This window comes from Rhinichthys klamathensis, unplaced genomic scaffold (assembly GCF_029890125.1).
Source record: "Rhinichthys klamathensis goyatoka isolate OS25496 unplaced genomic scaffold, OSU_Roscu_1.1 h1tg000219l_1, whole genome shotgun sequence".
In the NCBI taxonomy this organism is placed as follows: Eukaryota; Metazoa; Chordata; class Actinopteri; order Cypriniformes; family Leuciscidae; genus Rhinichthys; species Rhinichthys klamathensis.
Window position 1 is genome coordinate 172,069 of NW_026606743.1, and position 22,055 is coordinate 194,123.

At 39.9% G+C, this 22,055-nt stretch overlaps 1 protein-coding gene across 2 annotated transcripts in view; it reads left to right on the forward strand.

The window, feature by feature from the left end:
- The window catches only part of LOC130097410 (integrin alpha-L-like), a 117,405-nt gene that overhangs the window by 9,102 nt on the left and 86,248 nt on the right, over positions 1 to 22,055 (forward strand). For both annotated transcript variants that reach the window (XM_056264240.1, XM_056264239.1), the window contains exons 2-3: positions 3,863 to 3,977; positions 4,119 to 4,213. In XM_056264240.1, coding sequence (XP_056120215.1) covers positions 3,863 to 3,977; positions 4,119 to 4,213 — 210 coding nt within the window. The remainder of the gene's footprint in view (positions 1 to 3,862; positions 3,978 to 4,118; positions 4,214 to 22,055) is intronic.

Genomic DNA, 22,055 nt, shown 5'->3' on the forward strand with positions numbered 1-22,055 from the left:
GTTTAATCATAGCCAGCTTAAAGGTTTTTGGTACGTATCCTAATGACAAAGATGAATTAATGATATTAAGAAGAGGATCTTTGACCTCTTGAAGCATCTCTTTTATTAGCTTAGTTGTTATAGGGTCTAATATACACGTTGTCGATTTAGATGATTTAACAAGTTAAAAAAATTCTTCCTCTCCTATAGCAATGAATGAATAAAAAAAATTCTCAGGGAGACTACAATGCACTCCCTGATGCGATGCTATAGTAGACGGTTGCATAGTTATAATTTTCTCCCTGATATTATCAATCTTATAAGTGAAGAAGTTCATAAAGTCATACTGTTGTGTTGCTTGGAAACTTCTGGGCTTGAAGCTTTATTTTTCGTTTGTTTAGCCAGTTTTAAATAGATACCTAGGATTATGTTTATTTTCTTCTAACTGGGTTGAAAAATAAGCAGATCTGGCAGCTTTTAAAGCCTCTCTGTAAGCAATCGAGCTCTCTTTCCATGAAATGCGAAATACTTCTAGTTTTGCTAAATTTTTCTGGCTGCTCTCTTAAGGGCCTGGGTGTGCTCATTGTACCACGGTGTTGGACTATTTTCTTTAATCTTCATTAAGCACAACGGAGCAACTGTGTCTAAAGTACTGGAAAAGAGAGAGTTACAAGTTTCTGTCGCAATATCGAGTTCTTCTAAGCTATCTGGGATGCTGAGATGATGAAACTGATCAGGAAGATTATTAATAAAGCAATCTTTAGTGGCAGAAGTGATAGGTCTAACATATTTATAACACGGAGTCGGCTTTGCTGCTTTGGCTAAGTGAAGTTTACATGAGACTAGATAATGATCTGAGATGTCATCACTCTGCTGCAGAATTTCAACAGCATCAACATTGATTCCGTGTGATAATATTAGATCTAGAGTATGATTACGAACATCATTAGTGTCAACGTGAATAATAATCTTAGGGTGTATTCACACCAGGAAAGTCCGATAGTTCACTTGCTTTGGTCCGGACCAAATAATTTTTTTTTTTTGTTTTTTTTTTTTTTTGGTACGGTTCGCTTTCACACTGCTCTTTTTGCAAGTGAACCAAAATTTGTAAACTAAACCACACGTGTGCTAAGGTCGTCCATTCATTGGACAAGGATTCTCAAGTAAGTTAGGGAAATCAGGAAGTGCAAAAACGGCTCAGCATGGAGATATTTCGTACTGCAATATTTGTTATTTGACTAATTTTGTGTTATTCTGTACAAACGCAATATGAAAAAACTGTGCAGAAGACGGATAAGGTATAAAGTTTTCATTCATAGAGAGGGGCTATGTTCACACATTCAAATAATGAGATTCTTATTGTATATACTGCTAACAAGTGCTGTCAATGTTAACGCTTGCGATTAAGTTTGTCCAGTTTAACGCAGCATCATCCTTGTATTGTAACTATCGTTACATTATATGAACTGCAAAAGCTTTTTTTGCATCTATGCGCGATTAGACTAAAGAGAACGCTCTGTATGTGAATGTCCTGATACACACACTCATTCATTCATTCCATTCCAATGATGCACACACACGACTCGCAGAAAGACGCGCAACAGTATCGTGTGGCCAGACAGCACGCCGGAATGGAATTCTCTTTCGCACTTGAACAACAATAACACAAACCATCATGCCAAAATCTCTGACTACAGAAGCCTGTTAACTCAAAGGCGCAGTGCTTTCTTGCAATTGGGTCAGTTCATGTTCACACCGTAAACGAACCGTACCAGAGTTCGTTTGGAACCGTACCGAGACCACCTCTTCAGCCGGGTCTCGGTTCGGTTGTTTGGTCCGCACCCGAGTTCGATTGCTGTATTCACACCTGCCCAAAAGGTCCGCACCAAAGGGGGAAACGAACTAGAGTTCGATTCAATCGAACCAAACAAGGCAGGTGTGAATACACCCTTAGAGAATTTATGATTAGCATTAGCCAGCACTTTTAACATGTTTTGTTAAACATGTTTCTGGCTCCCGGCAAACATATGACCATGGTGGCTGGTGGCTCCATTTTCACATTCCGTGTAGTAGAAACGCCAATAACTACGGCACATTCAACAGGATTCTCAGTGGGTGTTTCACTGAGTGGGGAAAATCTATTTATTATGGTAATCGGAACGGAAGAGTGGTGTTCTGTCCCGCGACTACAGCGTCTTACCGTCACCCAATTGCCCATGAAGTGCAGGTGACAATGAGAGGAGAAAATGATATGACTCACCATTTTTGTTGACTGATCCTACTCACCTATGTTGTTTGATGAAACTCGTAAAAAGCGCGAGCAAAAAATAAAAATAAATAGAGAGCGCACGGATGGCACGCTAACAGGCTAGCGAATTACTAGTGTGTTGTGATACCAATAACAATTTAGATAGAAGCAAGCGATGTCAGGTTAATGTGTGATGTTGGGTAAGCTATATTTATCAGTATAAACAACAAGGAATGATAGTAAATAGTGATTCAAAACACAAAGATATACAAACCTTACAGACGCAAACCAATGCAACAGCAGCAGCAGCAGCAGCAGCAGCAACGAGGCAGACAGCAGCAATCGAGCAGAGCTGGAGCCAATCGTCAGCATCATCAGCCGGTCATCCGCTTCAGGGTACCGAATTGGCTTCTTAAGTTATGTCAGAGGCCGGTCTCAAGAATTTGGTTCTCTTAGTAGATTGGGACATGGGGGATCAATGCGGCGCTCTCAGCTGAAGTATTTTTCGGGGGAAGACAGATCTGAGGACTGTCAATATCTTCAAGAAGGCTTCAGGGAAGAGGTCCTGATGCCAGTGGTGTCAGGCCTCTGAGGGCAGTGTCCTCTGGGGGGAAGTGGTTAAAACCTCACTATACGGTGCGCATTCATAGAGACTGTTAGGTCTGATGCCAGCTGTTTCCAAACGGATACCTTTTGGCCTGCTGTACATGAGACCTTTGCAGTGGTGGCGCAAGACCAAGGGGTTTCCCTCAGGGGCAACCCGTTCCACGTGATAAAGATTACATGCAGGTGCTTCATACTTTTGTTATGTGGAAGAATTCTTAGTTCTTGTCCCAGGGTCCTGTACTGGGAGCTCCTTGATGTCGCATAACGCTTACGACAGATGCTTCCCTCACGGGCTGTGGAGAGATCATGAATGGTCGATCAGCTTGGTATCTGTGGAGGGGTCATCATCTCTCTTGGCACTTAATTGACTGGTGATGATGGCTCAGGCTTTGCATCCTTGGGAACCAATTTCAGGGAGCAGATATCCTGTCGAGGCAGGGGCTGAGGCCTGGGAATGGAGACTTGAAGCTTAAAGTTGAAGACTTGCAACTTGACCAGGACTTTTCTATCTTGACTTGGGACTTGACTTGGGACTTGTCTATTTTGACACAGGACTTGACTCGAGACTTGAATGCAAAGACTCATGACTTGCTTATGATTTGCAAAACAATGACTTGGTACCACCTCTGGTTTAGACCATGCTTCACTCCAGAGCTCCCTGCATAAGGAAAATGGCAGAAATCATCAGCTGGATCCAGTTAACTGCCCGGTTGGTACAGTGCTGGAATTCCTGCAGAATCTATTCTCCACAGGGTTATGCACATCTCCACATGCATATTGACAGATTTTAACCTGGGTTACACAAGCAAAAGCCGTTTCAAGCTGGACAAAGCTGAGATAAAGAAAATACATTTCTAACAGTAATAATACTCTAGCCCTTCTTAGTCCATTCCTTGTTATGTACATATCATATTTAGCATCTTATGGAATGACAGACTGACAGGAAAACAATCTTCAGCTTTTAACTTTTTAAGTGAATCTTTAAGAGAATGTCTCCTGATGTCTCAACAGTCTCTCTCGCTTCTCCAGCGTCTCTTTCAGAGGCCTTCAATATCGACACTGAACATCCACTGAGATTTAACGGCGCGGCAGAAGATTTCTTTGGTTACAGCGTTTATCAGTCTGAGTTTGAAAACAGGAAACAGTGAGTGACACACACACACACACACACACACACACACACACACACACACACACACACACACACACACACACACACCACACACACACACACACACTGGTTGCTATGGAGTTTTCTGAGGGTCTGATTGATTGTTTTTGGCAGGATCATCGTCGGAGCGCCATTAAAAGGAAACTCAACGGGTGAAATGTACAGTTGCACAGTAGATCTGCAGTCCTGCACACCTCTGCTCTGGCCAGGTATCACGTCACACACACTCTCTGTCATGATCACCCTCACACACACTATCTGTCATGATCACCGTCACACACACTCTCTGTCATGATCACCGTCACACACACTCTCTGTCATGATCACCGTCACACACACTCTCTGTCATGATCACCGTCACACACACTCTCTGTCATGATCACCGTCACACACACTCTCTGTCATGATCACCGTCACACACACTCTCTGTCATGATCACCGTCACACACACTCTCTGTCATGGACTTTCATTGTTCATCTGCATCTGACTGTGTGTGATTAGAGTTTGTGCTCATACTGTGGCCTCTCTCTCTCTCTCTCTCTCTCTCTCTCTCTCTCTCTCTCTCTCTCTCTCTCTCTCTCTGAGTGCATGTTTGGAGTGAGACTTTTTTCGGTAACACTTTATTTTACGACCCGCAAACAACTGCGTAAGTAAACCGAAATTACGGTGTACGTTTCTGTAATTATAGTGTACTTCCGTGTAGGTATAAGGGAACAATATGTTAAGTTTTGGGTAATAAAGGGGTAACAAGCAGATATACAACCTGCAAATAACTTCGTAAGTAACCCGAAATTACAGTGTACGTTTCTGTAATTATAGTGTACTTCCGTGTAGGTATAAGGGAACAATATGTTAAGTTTTGGGTAATAAAGGGGTAACAAGCAGATATAAAACCTGCAAATAACTTCGTAAGTAAGCCGAAATTACGATGTACGTTTCTGTACTTATAGTGTAGCCTACCTCCGTGTAGGTATAAGGGAAAAATATGTTAAGTTTTGGGTAATAAAGGGGTAACAAGCAGATATACAAGCAAATTATTTATAATGTAATTATTTTAAAACTAACAGGTACCTATTCTGTTAATATATTCCAGGCAAAAATAGTACGTCTGTTGTATATAAAAGTTATCATCACATTTCTGGCAAAATATGTGCAGTATGATTTCAAGATTATTTCTGTTCTGTTTACATTTTGTGTTGATGTAATTTCAACATTGTGATTGTTTATTGTTAAACTTGTTTTAATAAATGGTTTTGGTTTAATTGTGCTACTGTACTTTTACAAGTACTAATTTAGAAATTTGTTGATAATGCTAATGGTGAAGCTAGGTTTGTCTGTTTCAGCATACTGGTTTAATGTTGTACTTACCCTGTAACTACAAAGAACAAGGAGGTAACAAGTGCCACTTTAATTTACAGCCCGCAGGAGTTACACTTACCCTGTAACTACACAGAACAAGGACAAGCGCCACTTTAATTTACAGCCCGCAGGAGTTACACTTACCCTGTAACTACACAGAACAAGGACAAGCGCCACTTTAATTTACAGCCCGCAGGAGTTACACTTACCCTGTAAAATACACAGTTGAAACGGGTAACAAACACTACTTACTATGTAACAATACGAAACAACACTATTCACACAGTAATTACAGAGAAAGGTACTCTTATTAATGTTACGCCCGTACTAGGGAGCAACAATGAAGGAGGAAGAAACGTTTACGGCGGTTACAATACTCTCTTTATTTTACACTTTCTTCATGACAAAGACTGTCTCTCAAGCTCTCGCAATACGCCGCAACGCCGATCAACATCTCGGTCCTGGCCAGGGATCGATGTGACAGAATGGAACGCTCCATGAGGACGCCAAACAGGAAGGTTTTATTGACAGGCACACCTGTGCACCGGTGCACCCAATCCACCTGATTACTCCCTCAGCTCCGCAGCGCACCTGTAGGAGGAGCAACACACACCCAGACACGGCAAAACCACAATACAAAGTATACAGCCGTAACACTCCCCCCCTTAAAAAAAAGGAAACTAATATGTTTCCGCCAACAATAAGCATTCATAACCGCACTAACAAATATAATTTAAGTATAGGCCTATACATACACAATAACAACAACATTCCTTACCCCCCGTGTATAAAGTAATAAATAGAAAAACAAACCTGTTAACTCTTCATCCAAGGCACCACCTAAGAAATGTTCTACAAGTGTGTCCTAGACAATGCATCGGCCACTATATTTTCTGAGCCCTTCAAATGCCTAACATCTAAATGAAAGGGCTGAAGAAAGAGGCACCAACGCATCAGCCGTTGATTTGGATTTTTAAGAGAATGTAAAATGTAAGCGGATTATGATCACTATAAACTATTACCACTGCACTGTTCCCACCTACATACACAATTACCCACAAAGCAACATCAATGACGCACACAATGACACACACAATGACACACACAATGACACACACAATGACACACACAATGACACACACAATGACACACACAATGACACACACAATCTTCCCACTTCTGAGCGAGGAAGTGGACCGGGGCAATCAATAATAATATAATCAAACGGTTGACATACAGCCGGAATTGGACGCAAAGGGGCTGGCTTTAACAACTGGTTCCGTTTACTGGCAAGCTTGCAAATTTACACTTGGAAGTCTTTGACTTAAGCACTGGACAATTCGACTTCCAATGTCCCTTTCCCAAACAATAATTACAGTTATCATAGTCACTTGACGTTTTTTCCCCAAAACGCCCGATTGGACTCATAGGGACAATAGAAGAATTTACTCGTGTATGAACCTGATGTTGACTGAATTCATTAACACGGGGCTTATGAATAAGTTCCCAGTCATCAACCAGCAATGCAGCTTCTGACGCGGTTTTAACCTGACGCTCCGCAACATAAGTGGCTATCATCTCAGGAAGTGTATTTCTGTATTGTTCAAATAAAATCAACTCTCTCAGCTTATCAACTGCTGTACTATCTGCCGCTGTACACCACCGATCAAACTGCACAGTCAACCCTCTTACGAACTCAACATTGGTTTCATTCACCTTTCGCTGTAACGTACGGAACTTTTGCCGATAACTCTCTGGCACACGCTCATTAATTTTTAACACCGCCGCCTTAATGGCTTCATAATTCTGGCTGTCAACATCAGATAGCGTAGCATAGGCTTGTTGGGCTTTACCTGTTAACACGCATTGAAGGAGCAGAGCGCGTTCAACATCACTCCATTTATACGCTACTGCGACTCGCTCAAGCAGGAGAAAAAATATCTCCACCTCAGCCTCATTAAACGGCGGTACTAATCGTAAATTATGAGCCACACTCAGTTTCGTCAAATCCGTATCAAAACCTCCCATTGGCTTACCTTCTTCATGTAATTCTAGTCGACGCCTTTCAATCTGTAAACGCTGCTGCTCCACCTGTTGCCGGCTCTCCTCCAACTCTAACTCCAAACGTACCTTGTCACATTCCAAGCGACGCTTCTCACACTCAGTATCACGTTGTATCATCAACAACTCTTTCTGTTGCTCAAATGAAAGTGTGCTTAAAGCAGACAATGGAAGAGTAGTTGGAACAGGAGTACTTACGGCAGGCACCGCAGCTGACCCCGGTAATTTAGATTTTTTTCTCAAGATTTCAAGATCACACAACGCAGTCTCAATGATTAACTTAATTCCGTCCTTTGATCTTTTTTGATTATACGTTAGCTCGATTTTATAATGCGCAGCTAGCTCCAACAATTGCTCTTTGGTCATTTCCTCTAACAATTCCTCAGACGGAGTCTGAGAAAATGTTTCAATCAAATCGGTAGCCATAATTACCAATAATCACGCTCAATAAATATCAAATTTATTACTTTGACAAATCAGGGTTTATTTAAAGAAACTAAACCATCCAATTAAACTAGCTCAACCCTAGTCTTCAGTTGGCCCAAGACCGGGTATTTACGCACTAAATCCCGCAAGTTTGGGAAGACGACCAATTGCCGAGTCGCCCCCCAAACCTCGGATGTGCCCCCGAGACAACTGCTCTAAGCCCCGAGCCAACCAAAAATAACAAACTAAAAAAAAAAACACACTAAACCTACCCTGACGGTTTGTTCTTCAAATACCCCCAACAAATTATGTTCTAGAACCTAACTAATTAATGGAGCGTTCCAATTTTTCAATTCACAAATAGTCGGATAATATACAAATATTCAAACATCAATTCAAAAGTATCCTACCTTTTACCCTCCTTCACAAACAACGTTCTTTTTTTTTTTTTTTTTTAATAATTCGCACGAATCCAAACACAAGTTTAGTTCGACGAGCCCCCAATTGTTACGCCCTTACTAGGGAGCAACAATGAAGGAGGAAGAAACGTTTACGGCGGTTACAATACTCTCTTTATTTTACACTTTCTTCATGACAAAGACTGTCTCTCAAGCTCTCGCAATACGCCGCAACGCCGATCAACATCTCGGTCCTGGCCAGGGATCGATGTGACAGAATGGAACGCTCCATGAGGACGCCAAACAGGAAGGTTTTATTGACAGGCACACCTGTGCACCGGTGCACCCAATCCACCTGATTACTCCCTCAGCTCCGCAGCGCACCTGTAGGAGGAGCAACACACACCCAGACACGGCAAAACCACAATACAAAGTATACAGCCGTAACAATTAAGAAAAAGAAAAAGAAAAAAAAAACGTTTTAATTACACAGTATATTTGCCCTGACATTTAAGTGTCATTGCAATACAATCTGATAAGGTAAGTACTAAGTACTACATGGTACGGTCTAAATTAAAATCATAGCAGAAACTAATTTTTTTTTTACTTAACATTAAGTAATCTAGCAAGAAAAGCCAATAAATTCATTTTTTATCATACTGTGCTTACATACATTACAGCCATATATATATATATATAGGTTTAATTTTCAACCCACAGATGTCACAATTACCCTGTAACATTGCACAAGAACATATTTTGCCAGAAATGTGATGATAACTTTTATATACAGCAGACGTACAATTTTTGCCTGGAATATATTAACAGAATAGGTACCTGTTTAAAATAATTACATTATAAATAATTTGCTTGTATATCTGCTTGTTACCCCTTTATTACCCAAAACTTAACATATTTTCCCCTTATACCTACACGGAAGTACACTATAATTACAGAAACGTACACTGTAATTTCGGTTTACTTACGAAGTTATTTGCAGGTTGTATATCTGCTTGTTACCCCTTTATTACCCAAAACTTAACATATTGTTCCCTTATACCTACACGGAAGTACACTATTATTACAGAAACGTACACCGTAATTTCGGTTTACTTACGCAGTTGTTTGCGGGTCGTAAAATAAAGTGTTACCCTTTTTTCTTCTCTATTTTTTTATTTTGTTTTGTTTATTGTTTATAAAGATTAATTTAGGGTTCTAGTAAGTAGGCCTAGCGTGCCTTGCTGTGCGCGGTTCACCTGGCGTCAGGTATGGTGTCCACAGGTGGAAGGAGCCAATATCCCTCCGCCATGGTTCCAGGTGCGTTCTAGAGGCGAGTGCTGCAGTTGAAGATTGTTGATAGCGGTCGGTGAGCAGTTAGACAATGAAAATATCGTCTCGGCTTTGAGAATGAATAAAGCCGCAGTTGTTTTTCTTAAAACGGAAGCATTGGTCAACAATGTTATTGAGAACGGTTTGTGAGCGAAAGAAATTTTCGGTAATACCACTCCGCTGTTTGCTCCGGCTACGAAAGGGATCATTTCAAACGTTCCTCCGTTCATTCGGAAAAGTGGTAAGCGAGGTTAAAACAGTTTCCTTAGGATGTAAAAATCCTGCGCTTAAACGTGACGTCTTTTTGGAGACAAGTGTTCATGTTTTTGAGTTCTCCAGATAAAACACTGGATGTATCGTTTAGAGTGAAAGATGGGGATAGTTTGTATCTGGAATTTGCAAGTACGGAGAGTTTGCGATGTTTTGAATGTGGGGAGTTCGGACATAAAAGACTCTCGTGGCCTCAAAAGAAAACTTCGGCAGAAGCAAATATTAGTGGTGAGATGGATGAATCAACGGTGCGCAAAGATGTGGAGAGTTGGAACAGAAACCGGGAGAGGGAAAGTCAGGCTTGGACAGAGCTCCGGTGGCTGAGACGAGTAAGGACAATGGATTGGAGGTCAGTGAGAGCGTTGTGAGTAACTTAAACCATGTTGATAATGAAAAGCCGAGTTGTTGTAGTGTGACTGGTACGGCAGAAGTTGTAGAAAAACAGCTTGTGGTTGATCGTGTTGGCCTAGACTGTCTAGACGTCAGTGGTGTGCAGTGTGCGAGCATCGAGGAGGAGGAGGATGATGTTGCCTCTGATATCATGACGCAGAGTCAAGACGAAGAGAGTTTGTCAGATTTGTCTGATCTCTATAAAGCTGATGATGAGTTGTATTCTGTAGAACAGAGAAATGCTTTTTTGAGACTAAAGGGAGAAAGGTAGGTATATATTTTTTTCCCTGATAAGGAAAAGTTTGTTGCTTCTGTAGTGTGGGTACGTAAAGCGTACAACTATACTGTGTTATCGCAACAGAAACGGTACAGACTTAAGAAGTATATAACAACGATAAGACAGGGTAAAAGGAAAGAGAATGAGAATGAAAGGCTAAATGGCTTGAGGAAAAGCTAAATGAACACTATGGCTTGTATGTATCTGTGTGTATTTTTTCTTTTCTTCTGCTGTTTTTTTATACCCTTTCTATCTCATGGAGTATCTTAGAATAGAGTCTCTAAATGTGAATGGTCTGAGAGATAAGAAAAAGCAGGCTTTAGTTTCAGAATATTTTAATATTAAGAATATTGCTGAAGGTTTTCTTCAAGAAACCCATAGTAATATAAGCAATGAGTCTGAAAGGACCCCCCTGCGGCTGTCATTAAGGACATTCAGAGATGTCTTGTTGACTTCTTTTGGACAGGTCAGCATTGGTTGAGACCTGCTGTTCTCGATCTGCCTCTTCATGAAGGAGGGCAAGGTCTAATTGACATAGCATGTCGGATTGCTGCTTTTAGGCTACAAGCTGCCCAGAGACTCTTGTATGGGGAAGATGGCAGTTGGGCTGATGTGGCTTGTGGTCTCTTGAGGAGAGCAGGACGACTGGGACTAGACCGCCAATTGTTTTTAATGAATTTGATGGATGTTGCACTAGTTGAGTTAGCTCTTTTTTATAAGACAGTTCTAAAATCATGGAATGTCTTAAGAATTGTTTGGGAACAGGGAATTGTAAGTGGATCATGGATTAAAGAGGAACCTCTTCTTTACAATCCTGCAATACCTGTGAACATCTTGAATTCTCATTCACTGCAGGCTGCTATGATGAAAGCCCAGATCATAAAAGTCTCTCATCTTTGGAGTAAGAGTGATTGGTTGTCTTAATGGTATATTGCAGCAAAGCTTGGCATTAAATCACTCCGTACAGCAGAAAAAATAAAGACTGAATTTTTATCTGTAATTCCATCAACGTTTACAGAGTTGTTGGAGGAGGAGGAAAAACAACAACAATCTATTAATAGGATGGGTGAATTTCCAAGTTTAGGATAAGGGCAGCTGTGGAGACATGGCCGGAGGATGAAGGGAAGTTATTGAGTTTTAAAACTCCAGAACTTAATTTGGTCTGTGATACTGGAAAGCAAGCACTGTATCATACTTGTGTAAAAGGGATGCATTTTGATTCTTTAAAATGTTTCAGACTCTAAATGGCAAGAAATAGAGGGATTTGATTTATCCCCTAAAGGTAGCTGGAGGTCTTTATATAAAAGTCCTATTGATAAGAGAACAAGAGATAAGAGGGGTGTTTCTACTGATGTTAATATGACTTTAAGAGGTCTGATATCTGCCTGGCTTACTGTTGAGTTTACATATTATAAAATGGTTGAAGATCTTGATACTTTCAATTTTACAATCCCATTAAAGCTGCTTTGAAACAATCCATTTTTAAAAGCGCTATATAAATGAAGATGACTTGAAGATGACTTGAAGATGACTTGACATGGGAGCTGGCAGTGGTTCTCGAAGGGCTGGTCGAGGCTCCCTTCGAACCTCTGGAGTCAGCTGAGGCCAAGAACCTTCCCTCAAGGTAGCTTTTTTATTAGCCATGACTTCTCTGAGGAGAGTAGGAGACCTTCAGATGCTCTCTATATCTCATGGGTGCCTGAAGTTTGCTCCAGGCGACATTAAGGCTATCTTGCATCCCAGGCCGGGCTATGTGCCTAAAGTGCCATCTAATGTGGCACGGCCTACGGTTCTGCAGGCTTTTCATCCTCCACCTCACGTGACGGCGGGTGAAGAAAGACTTCCTTTGCTCTGCCCTGTCAGAGCTCTCAGGATATATGTCCAGAGGTCTTCTTCATGGCGGAAGTCAGACCAGTTGCTGGTGTGCTTCGGGTCACCCAAGAAGGGGCTTCCCGCATCCAAACAGACCATCAGTAACTGGGTCGTTCAGCATATCTCTATGGCCTATCAGGTGCGCAGCTTGCCTTCACCTTTGGCCGTGAGGGCTCATTCAACCAGAGGCATGGCGTCCTCTAGAGCCCTCCTCTCAGGGGTCCTGATCCAAGAAGTGTGCGATGCAGCAGGATGGGCCACCTTTTTCTTCCATACGAGAAATAGATGCTCCGAGCTCATATTTTTTCAACTTGGAGCAGAAAGAAGGAGAAGAAAACTTATGTTACATTTGAAGTTACCAGATGGGACTTTAACAACTAACCCAAAAGAAATGAGAAACCATGCAAAGCAAGAGACTGTAACATTACAGTTTTTTTCGATTGCTAAACGACAGTGAGCACAACTGGAGCTACATGTGCAAAACTCGGTAACACTTTACTTGAAGGGGTGTCCATAAGACTAACATGACACCTTCATAATCATGACATGACACATATTATGAATATGAAGGAAGTTTTATGCATGTTTGTGACAACTGTCATTAAGTGTCATTCGCTCAATTATGACATTTTTAATGCAAATATGACATTGTTTGAGATGTCTTTGTTATGACACCTTGACATAAACCAATACATCATAACCTGTCAGTGTCTTTGTCATGACAACTTGACATTACTAAGACAACACAACCTGTCATAAACATGACATAGCAGATTAATTATCAAACTTAAGAAACCAGCTTTATTGGTTAACTTTACATTAAACTGTCAGGTGGTTGGTTTTGACATTGGCTGTCATGAAGCCATTATAACTGTTTAATGACAAATTCAATTTGTACCACTGTAGTTGAGGTCACGAAAAATATTCATGACACAGTTATAATGGCCTTATGACAGCCAATGTCAAAACCAACCACATGACAGTTTAACTTAATTTAATGTCAAGTTGTCATGACAAAGACACTGACAGGTTATGATGTAATGGTTTATGTCAAGTTGTCATAACAAAGACATCTTAAACAATGTCATGTTTGCATTCAAAATGTCATTATTGAGCGAAAGACACTTAATGACAGTTGTCATAAACATGCATAAACCCTACTTCATATTCATGACATATGTCATGTCATGGCTATGAAGGTGTCATGTCAGTCTTATGTACATCCCTTCAAGTAAAGTGTTACCCAAAACTCTAACTACAGTCTGCACTACCAACAGTCCCCTGAGCTACACCGTTCACATCACCTGCAAAACTCATTCCAAGCAACACAACACACGCTCAACACACAGGCTCATGCAGACAAACACTATACACAACTCTCACTGAGATAACACACACTGTCACTCAGAACACACTGAGAATATAAACACTAGCATCAAACACCAATACAGAAAATACTAACTTTTCATCTTTACAATTTAAACAATTTCAGTGACTTCATACAAAGTAATATTTTCTTCAAAGAAAAGAGTGACATTCTTTCACATGATTTATTAAAATTTTAGAACATAACAATTCTTTAAGGTAAATGAAAATTAGCAGTTTGCTTCAATAGTCTGTAGTAATTTACGGAATTACAGTAATGAGAAAAAAAAGGTAGAAACTAAAAGTACATACTGTAATTCGAACAAATAATTGAGGGGCTGATCCTGCCTCTCTCCAGCATCTCTAGCTGAAATTGCAGTCAGCGGTGTGTGAAAGGCACAAGGCTGAAATCTATTCTGTTTTGAATGTGTGGTTCACAGTTTTGACAGCAGTGTATTAGCATTTGAACAAAGTGCAGTAAATCCACAGTGTTGTGCAGGTTGTGGTTAAAGTCATGGGATAGTGTGTAGAGTTTTGAAAACTGTGTTCAAGCAATGAAAAACGAACTAGAATTTGGTCCACATGAACTGCTGCTGTGCAGACTGGAGTTAGAGTTTAGCTAGCACATGTAGCTCCAGTTGTAATGTTATAGCAATCGAAAAAAAAAAAACTGTAATTGCATGGAAGACCTACTTAGAGATTTGCCAAAGATCACTGATGATCAGACACAATGGCTTGATGCCGATATTCAACTGGACGAAATATCAGAGGCGGTACGGAAACCCTCCAATGGTCGGTCTCCTGGCATTGATGGACTTCCTTCTGAATTCTATAAGCAATTCTGGACTAATTTAAAAGATGATATACTTGATGTTTTTAGATTTTCTCATAGGAAAAATGAACTGCCAGCCAGTTGTGTCACGGTTCATGAATTCACTGTTTCCTTTCTAGTCTTGTTGGGTGCACATGTGGGCGTGTCCTGTGATCGTTACCGCTGATCAGGGATCAGCTGCGTCTGCTGATCAGCGATCACTATTTAGTCTCACTGTTTTCGTCAGATCGTTGTGGAAAGAAGGTAAAATGCCCAAAAGCTGGAAGAGTGTGTTAATATTACCATTTAATAAACCTGGGAAAGATACTAATAATGTTGGTAATTATAGACCAATCGCCCTAACATCACATCTATGCAAGTGGATGGAGAAGATACTAGTCCGAAGACTTAATTATACCCTTGAACACAGAGGATTACTAGCACCATATCAAAGTGGGTTCAGAAAAGGGCGTTCCACAATGGATGCTGTTGTGAAAGTAAGCAACGAGATAGAGAAAACGTTTAAAATGAAAGAAATAATGAGTATTGTGTTTTTTGATATTGAAAAAGCTTATGATTCCATGTGGAGAGAAGGGCTGCTAATTAAATTGAATAAAATGGGAATTAGAGGTAGGTTTTATAACTGGGTATTAGATTTTCTGTCAGAAAGAAGATTTAGAGTTAAAGTGGGATCAGAAGTATCTGAAGAATTTGAAATTGTTAACGGAATCCCACAAGGCAGTGTTATTAGTCCAGTTTTATTTAATGTTATGATTAATGATATTGTTATGAATCTAGATAGAAGGATTGGGTCAGCTCTGTATGCTGATGATGGGGCCATCTGGACAAGAGGACGAGATCCAATAAGGGTGAGAAATAAAATCAAGGAAGCAATAGAAAAGGTAGAACAATGGTCGTATAATTGGGGATTTAAGCTTTCGACAAGTAAGTCTTGTCATATGATATTTACCAGGAAGAAAGGGATAGAAAAACAGAACCTGAGGTTAAATGGCCATAATATGGAAACAGTAGATCATTTTAAATATCTGGGTATGTGGTTAGACCTAAAGGGAACATGGAAAATACACGTTGAAAAGGTGGAATCAAAATGCAAGAAAGTCATAAACTTTCTTTTAGAAAGACTGGGGAGCAAATAAACAGTCATTTACAGAGCACTAATGAGGTCAACAATATATTATGGATGCATATTTATATGGAGCAACAGCTAAAACACATCTATTGAAGTTGGAGAGTTACTAACAAAGCGTTTGGGTTTGTGCTGGTGTAATGAGATCAACACCAATTAAAGCAATCCAGGTTGAGCTAGGAGAAATGCCCTCAGACCTGAGAAGAGATAAATTAATGCTTATATACTGGAGTCGATGATGTGGATGTGGATATGAAAATCATGCAAAGAGCATTATTCAGGAATGTTGGGAGTATAGTTCGTTTAAAGGCAATGGCTTTGGCTGGGTAACAAAAACAAAATCAGAGGAATATAAATTAAGTAATATCTGGTTTAAATCCCCATACACCTATTAGTAATATCCCTATTTGGTTATCTCCAAAAAAAACTAAAAAACGAATGGGAAGAGAGTGGGAAAGGCCATCTGGCAAGTCAGTATATAAGTAGCAAATATTACAGTTACTTAGATATGTATACAGACGGATCTAAAGATGAAGAGGACAAGGTAGGAATAGGAATATATATACCAACAATGAATGTAAGTATTGGGAAAAGATGACCTGATCAGGCTTCGGTATATACAGCAGAGATAATGGCGATTATTGTAGGACTGCAGTGGGTTGAGGAAGGAAAACCAGAGTGTTGTGTTGATTCTGTAGCAGCCCTTTATAGTATTCAAAACATGAAATCTGATGGAGAAGATTTAATGCTCGAAATACAACAAAGTTTATTTAGATTACAGAGACTACGGATAGACGTGAGATTCCCTGCCCACGTAGGTATAAAAGGGAATGAGGGAGCAGATAAAATAGCTAAAAAATCAACCAGGACGAACGATGTCATAAATATGCCCGTTGGAAAAGGAGAAGCTAAGGCGATAATCAAAAAAGAAATAATGAAGAAATGGCAGGATAGGTGGGATATGGATAAAAGTGGAAGGAAATATTACAGCTTGCAAAAATCTATTAATGTTCAGGGGGTGAATAGAAGTAACAGAAGAGAGGAGAGCGTTTTAACCAGGCTGAGATTTGACCATACAGGGTTAAATAAAACATTGTTTTTAATGGGCAAAAGTATATCAGATAAATGTTTGGAATGTAGATCAAAGGAAGATGTAGAACATGTATTAATACATTGTAAGAAATATAGAGATGAGAGGATGAGGCTAAACCAAAAGATAAGATAAGGCAGGAAGGAAGTGGAACCTCGAAGGTTTATTAGGCACAACAGGAGATGGGGTAAAGGATACACAGAAAGCAGTTATACAATATTTGAAAAACAGGAATATATGAGGATCTAGGTGTTTTTTTTTGTTTGTTTTTTTAATATATAAAGTAGTCTCAACGAATAGTTCATGCTACATACTCTGATACAGTAGGTAACTTTATCACAATATGCTAATTTTTTGAGAAGGACCTGTATTAGGAGATTGGCAGGGAAGGGCCCCTCCTCTGCTTCCAGGGGGAGTTAAATGGGGAAGTGGGGGTTTGAAGATGTTGGGAGTGTTTTTAGGAACAGATCAATATAGGCAGAAGAACTGGGAGGGTATGGTGGAGAAGATGTGTGACCGGTTGTCTCGATGGTCGTGGGTGCTGCCCCAGCTATCGTATAGGGGCAGGGTTTTGGTCACAAATAATCTGGCTGCATCTGCACTATGGCATAAAATGAAAGTTCTGGATCGCCCAGAAAGTGTGGTTGTAGAACTACAAAGAAAGTTAATTGCCTTTTTCTGGGATGGGCATTATTGGGCAAAATCTGCTGTACTTTTACTACCTATTCAAGAGGGAGGGCAAGGCCTGATGGATCTGTTGTGGCAAAAATTCATCTCAAACAAACATCACTGCGTAAGAGACTCAGAGTCAAATTATATAAAATAGAAGTATTTATTCTTGCAAGAATAGGAGCAGTCTAATACACAGTTGTTACCCTGTGCAGAAGAGTGACACACCCCCAGACAGACTGAACTAGCTTTTATCTTAGTTTCAAGGCCTTCTTCCCCCCAGAGCCTTCCTCCCAGTAGTTTTCCATAGACGTCACTAGTTGGCCCACTAAGCTCCCCTGCACCAAATGGCCTTCTGACATCTAGGTCAGAGGTCCTTGTTCGTCTGTTCTCTGGAGTGTCTCCCTCTTCTGCCTCCCCAGGTACATAAACAGAATCTTCTCTCACTACAAATGAGACACACATGTGACATTCTTTGAATCATCTATATTTTACTAAAGATCAATGAATATCATTAAAATTGCCACCACAACTCCTCACTTTTTATCATTCTGATTACCCATAATCACAATAATAAACAATAAAACAAATTTTAAGTCATATCATCACACTTATACTCTTCATCTCTGATTTTTGCATAAATGATCACTCTCCTTGAACCTGTGAAGAAAAGTTTAGAATGAAGAAGCATAAGGCTGTTTTTGTGGGGGAAAGGCCCCGTAATATTTTAGCAAGCAAGTAAACATTTTTACTGGGCCGGGCTGAACGAGAAATCACTGTTCCTGCGCTCCTGTAAACAGACCCTCAGTCACACCAGTAAGGAGTAAATAGTTATAACACAATAAGGAAACCAACAGAAAAAGTATCATAAAAAATCCCTCAGTTTCAACCCCTGTCCTTGTACGCCATCTCGTAACACGGATGACCGCTGCTTGTAACCTTCTTTAAATCTTTTGCCCTTAATCTTTCTCAGAAAATAAACAAATAGAAGAAAAACAAACAGAACATACATTTAACACATATCTCACTGTAGCTCCCGCTACATGTATCGTCACATAATTTTGTTCATCCTTGGGATAGACTGTCATTTTCACCAATTGAACAGACAGCATGTTTCACCTGTCACTGTAATCGTATTCCCCCATGAATAACAAAATTATTAGAATAACAATCCTAACTCCTATCATTAAGCCTTTTCCATTAATCTACGCCCATCTCCATATTTCACTTCGGTTTTCCTAACCATTTTGTTCACTTCTAATTCAATTTAGTAAGCTCTATTTAATGCCATATTTAACAAAATCTAACCAGAGAAGTCTTATAATTTTATCCATTCTTCTAACCAATGCAGTTGTTCAATATTAACTCTAATATTTCCATTACGGACACAATCAATATATTTTCTACATTTACAATCAAATCAATACAAAATCATCACAAAAACGGATTCTTCTGTTAAACTTAAACCATCAGTTGTGTTGATCATCTCGTTCGCCCCACGGACGTTCCGTGTTCTTTTACCTTTAACTTTTAATTCAAACATGCTGTGGTTCTACTTAATAAGCAATTATCCCTATAATTTACATTAATTAATAGATCTTCTCTTCCCAAAAACATTTTCCTTAAATATTTCCTAATAAATAAGAAACCAATCAAATCTTTTGACCTACTGTATATCAATACTAAGCCCTATTTTGATTTAATCAAATAAAATCCTCAAAATAATCACAAAACCACATTCTTAAACCATTAGTTGGTTCACATCCTCCTCCAGGCGTGTTGATCATCTCGTTCGCCCCATGGACCCTTATATCACGACCGCACCCCCACTGGAGTGAACTGTCACCTGTGAATGGAGACCTTAAGTATTTTGTTAGTGGCCGCTTGTCTTTCCCTCGTCCCTTTTGGTGTGACCTGTGGAATCAACAACCTGAAACATTATCTCCGGATAATTTCTTGCTCACTTAATAGCACTCGGGGTCCTTTTACCCTGAAAAACACTCAACAATATTTATACATTTGGAACAGAATTAGTTCTGTTTGATCCAATCCATCCTGACATTCTGTAAAAGGAAAATTTTAAGTTATGCGCTGCGCAGGTGTGGCACCTTTCTGCCACAATAATAACCCAGGCCAGGATAGTTAGCCAAATTCATCCATAACCATTATTTTATTGGGCACATTTTGCCCTGTCTCCCAATCCTGCATGCTCTCTGTAAAGAGAAACAAATTTCGAGGTTATTGTCAGATAGTAAAGTACGTAGTTTCTTTTGTCTACTGTTCTCCCGTGTCCTTCGATGCCCTGGCGTTTCCTGTTGAAACAATCTTTGTTATTGGTGTGTGTGGCACACTCACAGACATCCATTTTGTTAGGCAGAAAAATGGCTTCTTTCAGGGCTTTTATCCAATTACTTCTAGTGTTCTCCCAACATTTATTCAGCAAATGTGAACCCCTTAATAAACCATATTTGGCAATTGTTATACCATCTTCCTCTTGATGCACGACACAACTCGAGCATCAATTTAACATAACATTTAACATAGTGTTTTTTTATAAAGTTTGCCATCAACACTAACCCAAACGTTGTCCTTCAGACAACTTTCCTCCAGACATCTTTCTCTGCCTCTGAAACAAAAATATTACATTCCTCACTTAAAGCCACAATCTCATGTTCTTCTTATCGAAGTATTTGAAAGGCAATGGCCCTCAGTCTCACAGCGAATCTTGCTTTTCAGGCCTGTTGTTTGGTCTCTCAAGTCAGTCATCTACAAACATTTCCAAAGTCATCAATTGTTTCTATCAGGTCAGGTTGTGCTGTGCAGACTTGGTCAATGTCAGTCAATCATTTCTCCACCTTTGTTCACAATAATCATAAATGTGAGGGGCTCTCTTGATAATTTCAGGTTGACTTAGCCAATATGTCACTTTGTTGTTTCCCTCAAATCTACAACATTTTCATTTATCTCAGCCCATGCCAGATGGTGATCTACAACTACACAATTCCAATTTACTTAAACTGATCTTCAAATCTACATTATGTATGACAGAAGTATTACTACCAGACAGAGCTTGATGGCCAATCAACTTAAAGCTTGTCCCATGTTCTGTATTGTCTTTTCATCACAATTATCAGCTTCTTTAAAATTTGTCATTTGCCTTAACCCATCTGTAATGATAAACTCATTCCAGAGGTTAATTACGCAATATACACACCATTCAGGCGTAATATTAGTGCCCCAAACTAATACATACAAGACATAAAGTGCTGTCACCATCACACGCACTCATTCTAGACACACATATGTTAACTGCTCATTCTCAATGTTCACTTTTCTTTACATTTTTGCTTAAAGATTTAAATTTTAAATAAGATTTTAACCTTTCCATTTTCCTGTAGCTTCTACCTAATTTTACATGGTATCTTAACCACTTTCAAAGCACGTCTGTTAATTATTCATTTGATTTTTAGACAAGTCAGCTGGGTTGTTTTGGTTCCCTATCATTATTTTTCTTCAGCTTGCTCAGGCAGGCCGATAACAGAAAGACAGACACAGTTACCATCCCTTCCTCCAACTCAGGCAGTCTCTCTCACTATAAACAAATAATTTTTCCACCAGCCCTACTAAGGCTGTAACTTAGACAAAATTTGTATTCATTACAATAACCTTTGACCATTCACCTATGTCATCCAGACTTTCCTTAAATCAAAAGCTGTCTTCATCTTTAGCCACCACCATGTCTAACGACCTTCAAGAGTTAAAACTATGTCATAGACCTATTAGTTCAAAATCAACACTATGATTTTCCTTGCCCATAAGGCAACCAGTACATAAAAAGTTTTGCTACTGTCTCCACAACAACTAATGGCAATCCCCTCATGGTCTCAGCTGGCCCTTGAAAGCCCACTCCTGTTAGCCCTTTATCTATAATCTCCATCAGGGTGTTTTCCCCTGGCATATTTGCAGACGCTTGTCACAATAAAAAACAAGCCATACAACTAATGCGGTTTCTTCTGGCGAGTGGTATATATAGAGGAGCTTTGCTTTATTGGGGAGACATGCCGTAATTCGTCACAGCTTCATCTCCCTGTAACGGCATAAGGACGCTGCTGGCCTCACAGCTCCTGCTCAACCCTCATACCTGTCTCACATAACACACCTCCATTCAGGAGATGCCCAATGACTTTACGTGATCCACTCTGGCTTAGGTTGCCCCCTGTCTGGCCAAAGAAGGTCTTACCCGTCATAGAGATGGTCACTCGTGCCCACTGGTGACCGCTCTTTCCCATCACACAATCAGTTCTCTTCAACAGAACTCAGCTGTTTTCTGGAGCTTAGGAAAGGCACGTTCAAGAGTCACCAGAGCCATTCGGACTGCCTAATAGTTGTAACACAGGGAGACAGATTAATAACAACAGTATTTAATCACTTAAATCCATTAACCATCTTAAAAGCAGCAACCTAGCTGCTTACACTATACTCAGTGAATTTAGATCACAACCGTACATTCAGTGTACTTCATCTGTAGCCGGAGCCATCGGTCCTGAATGGTGGAGACTAAATGAGACAAAGAAGTTACTGGTCCT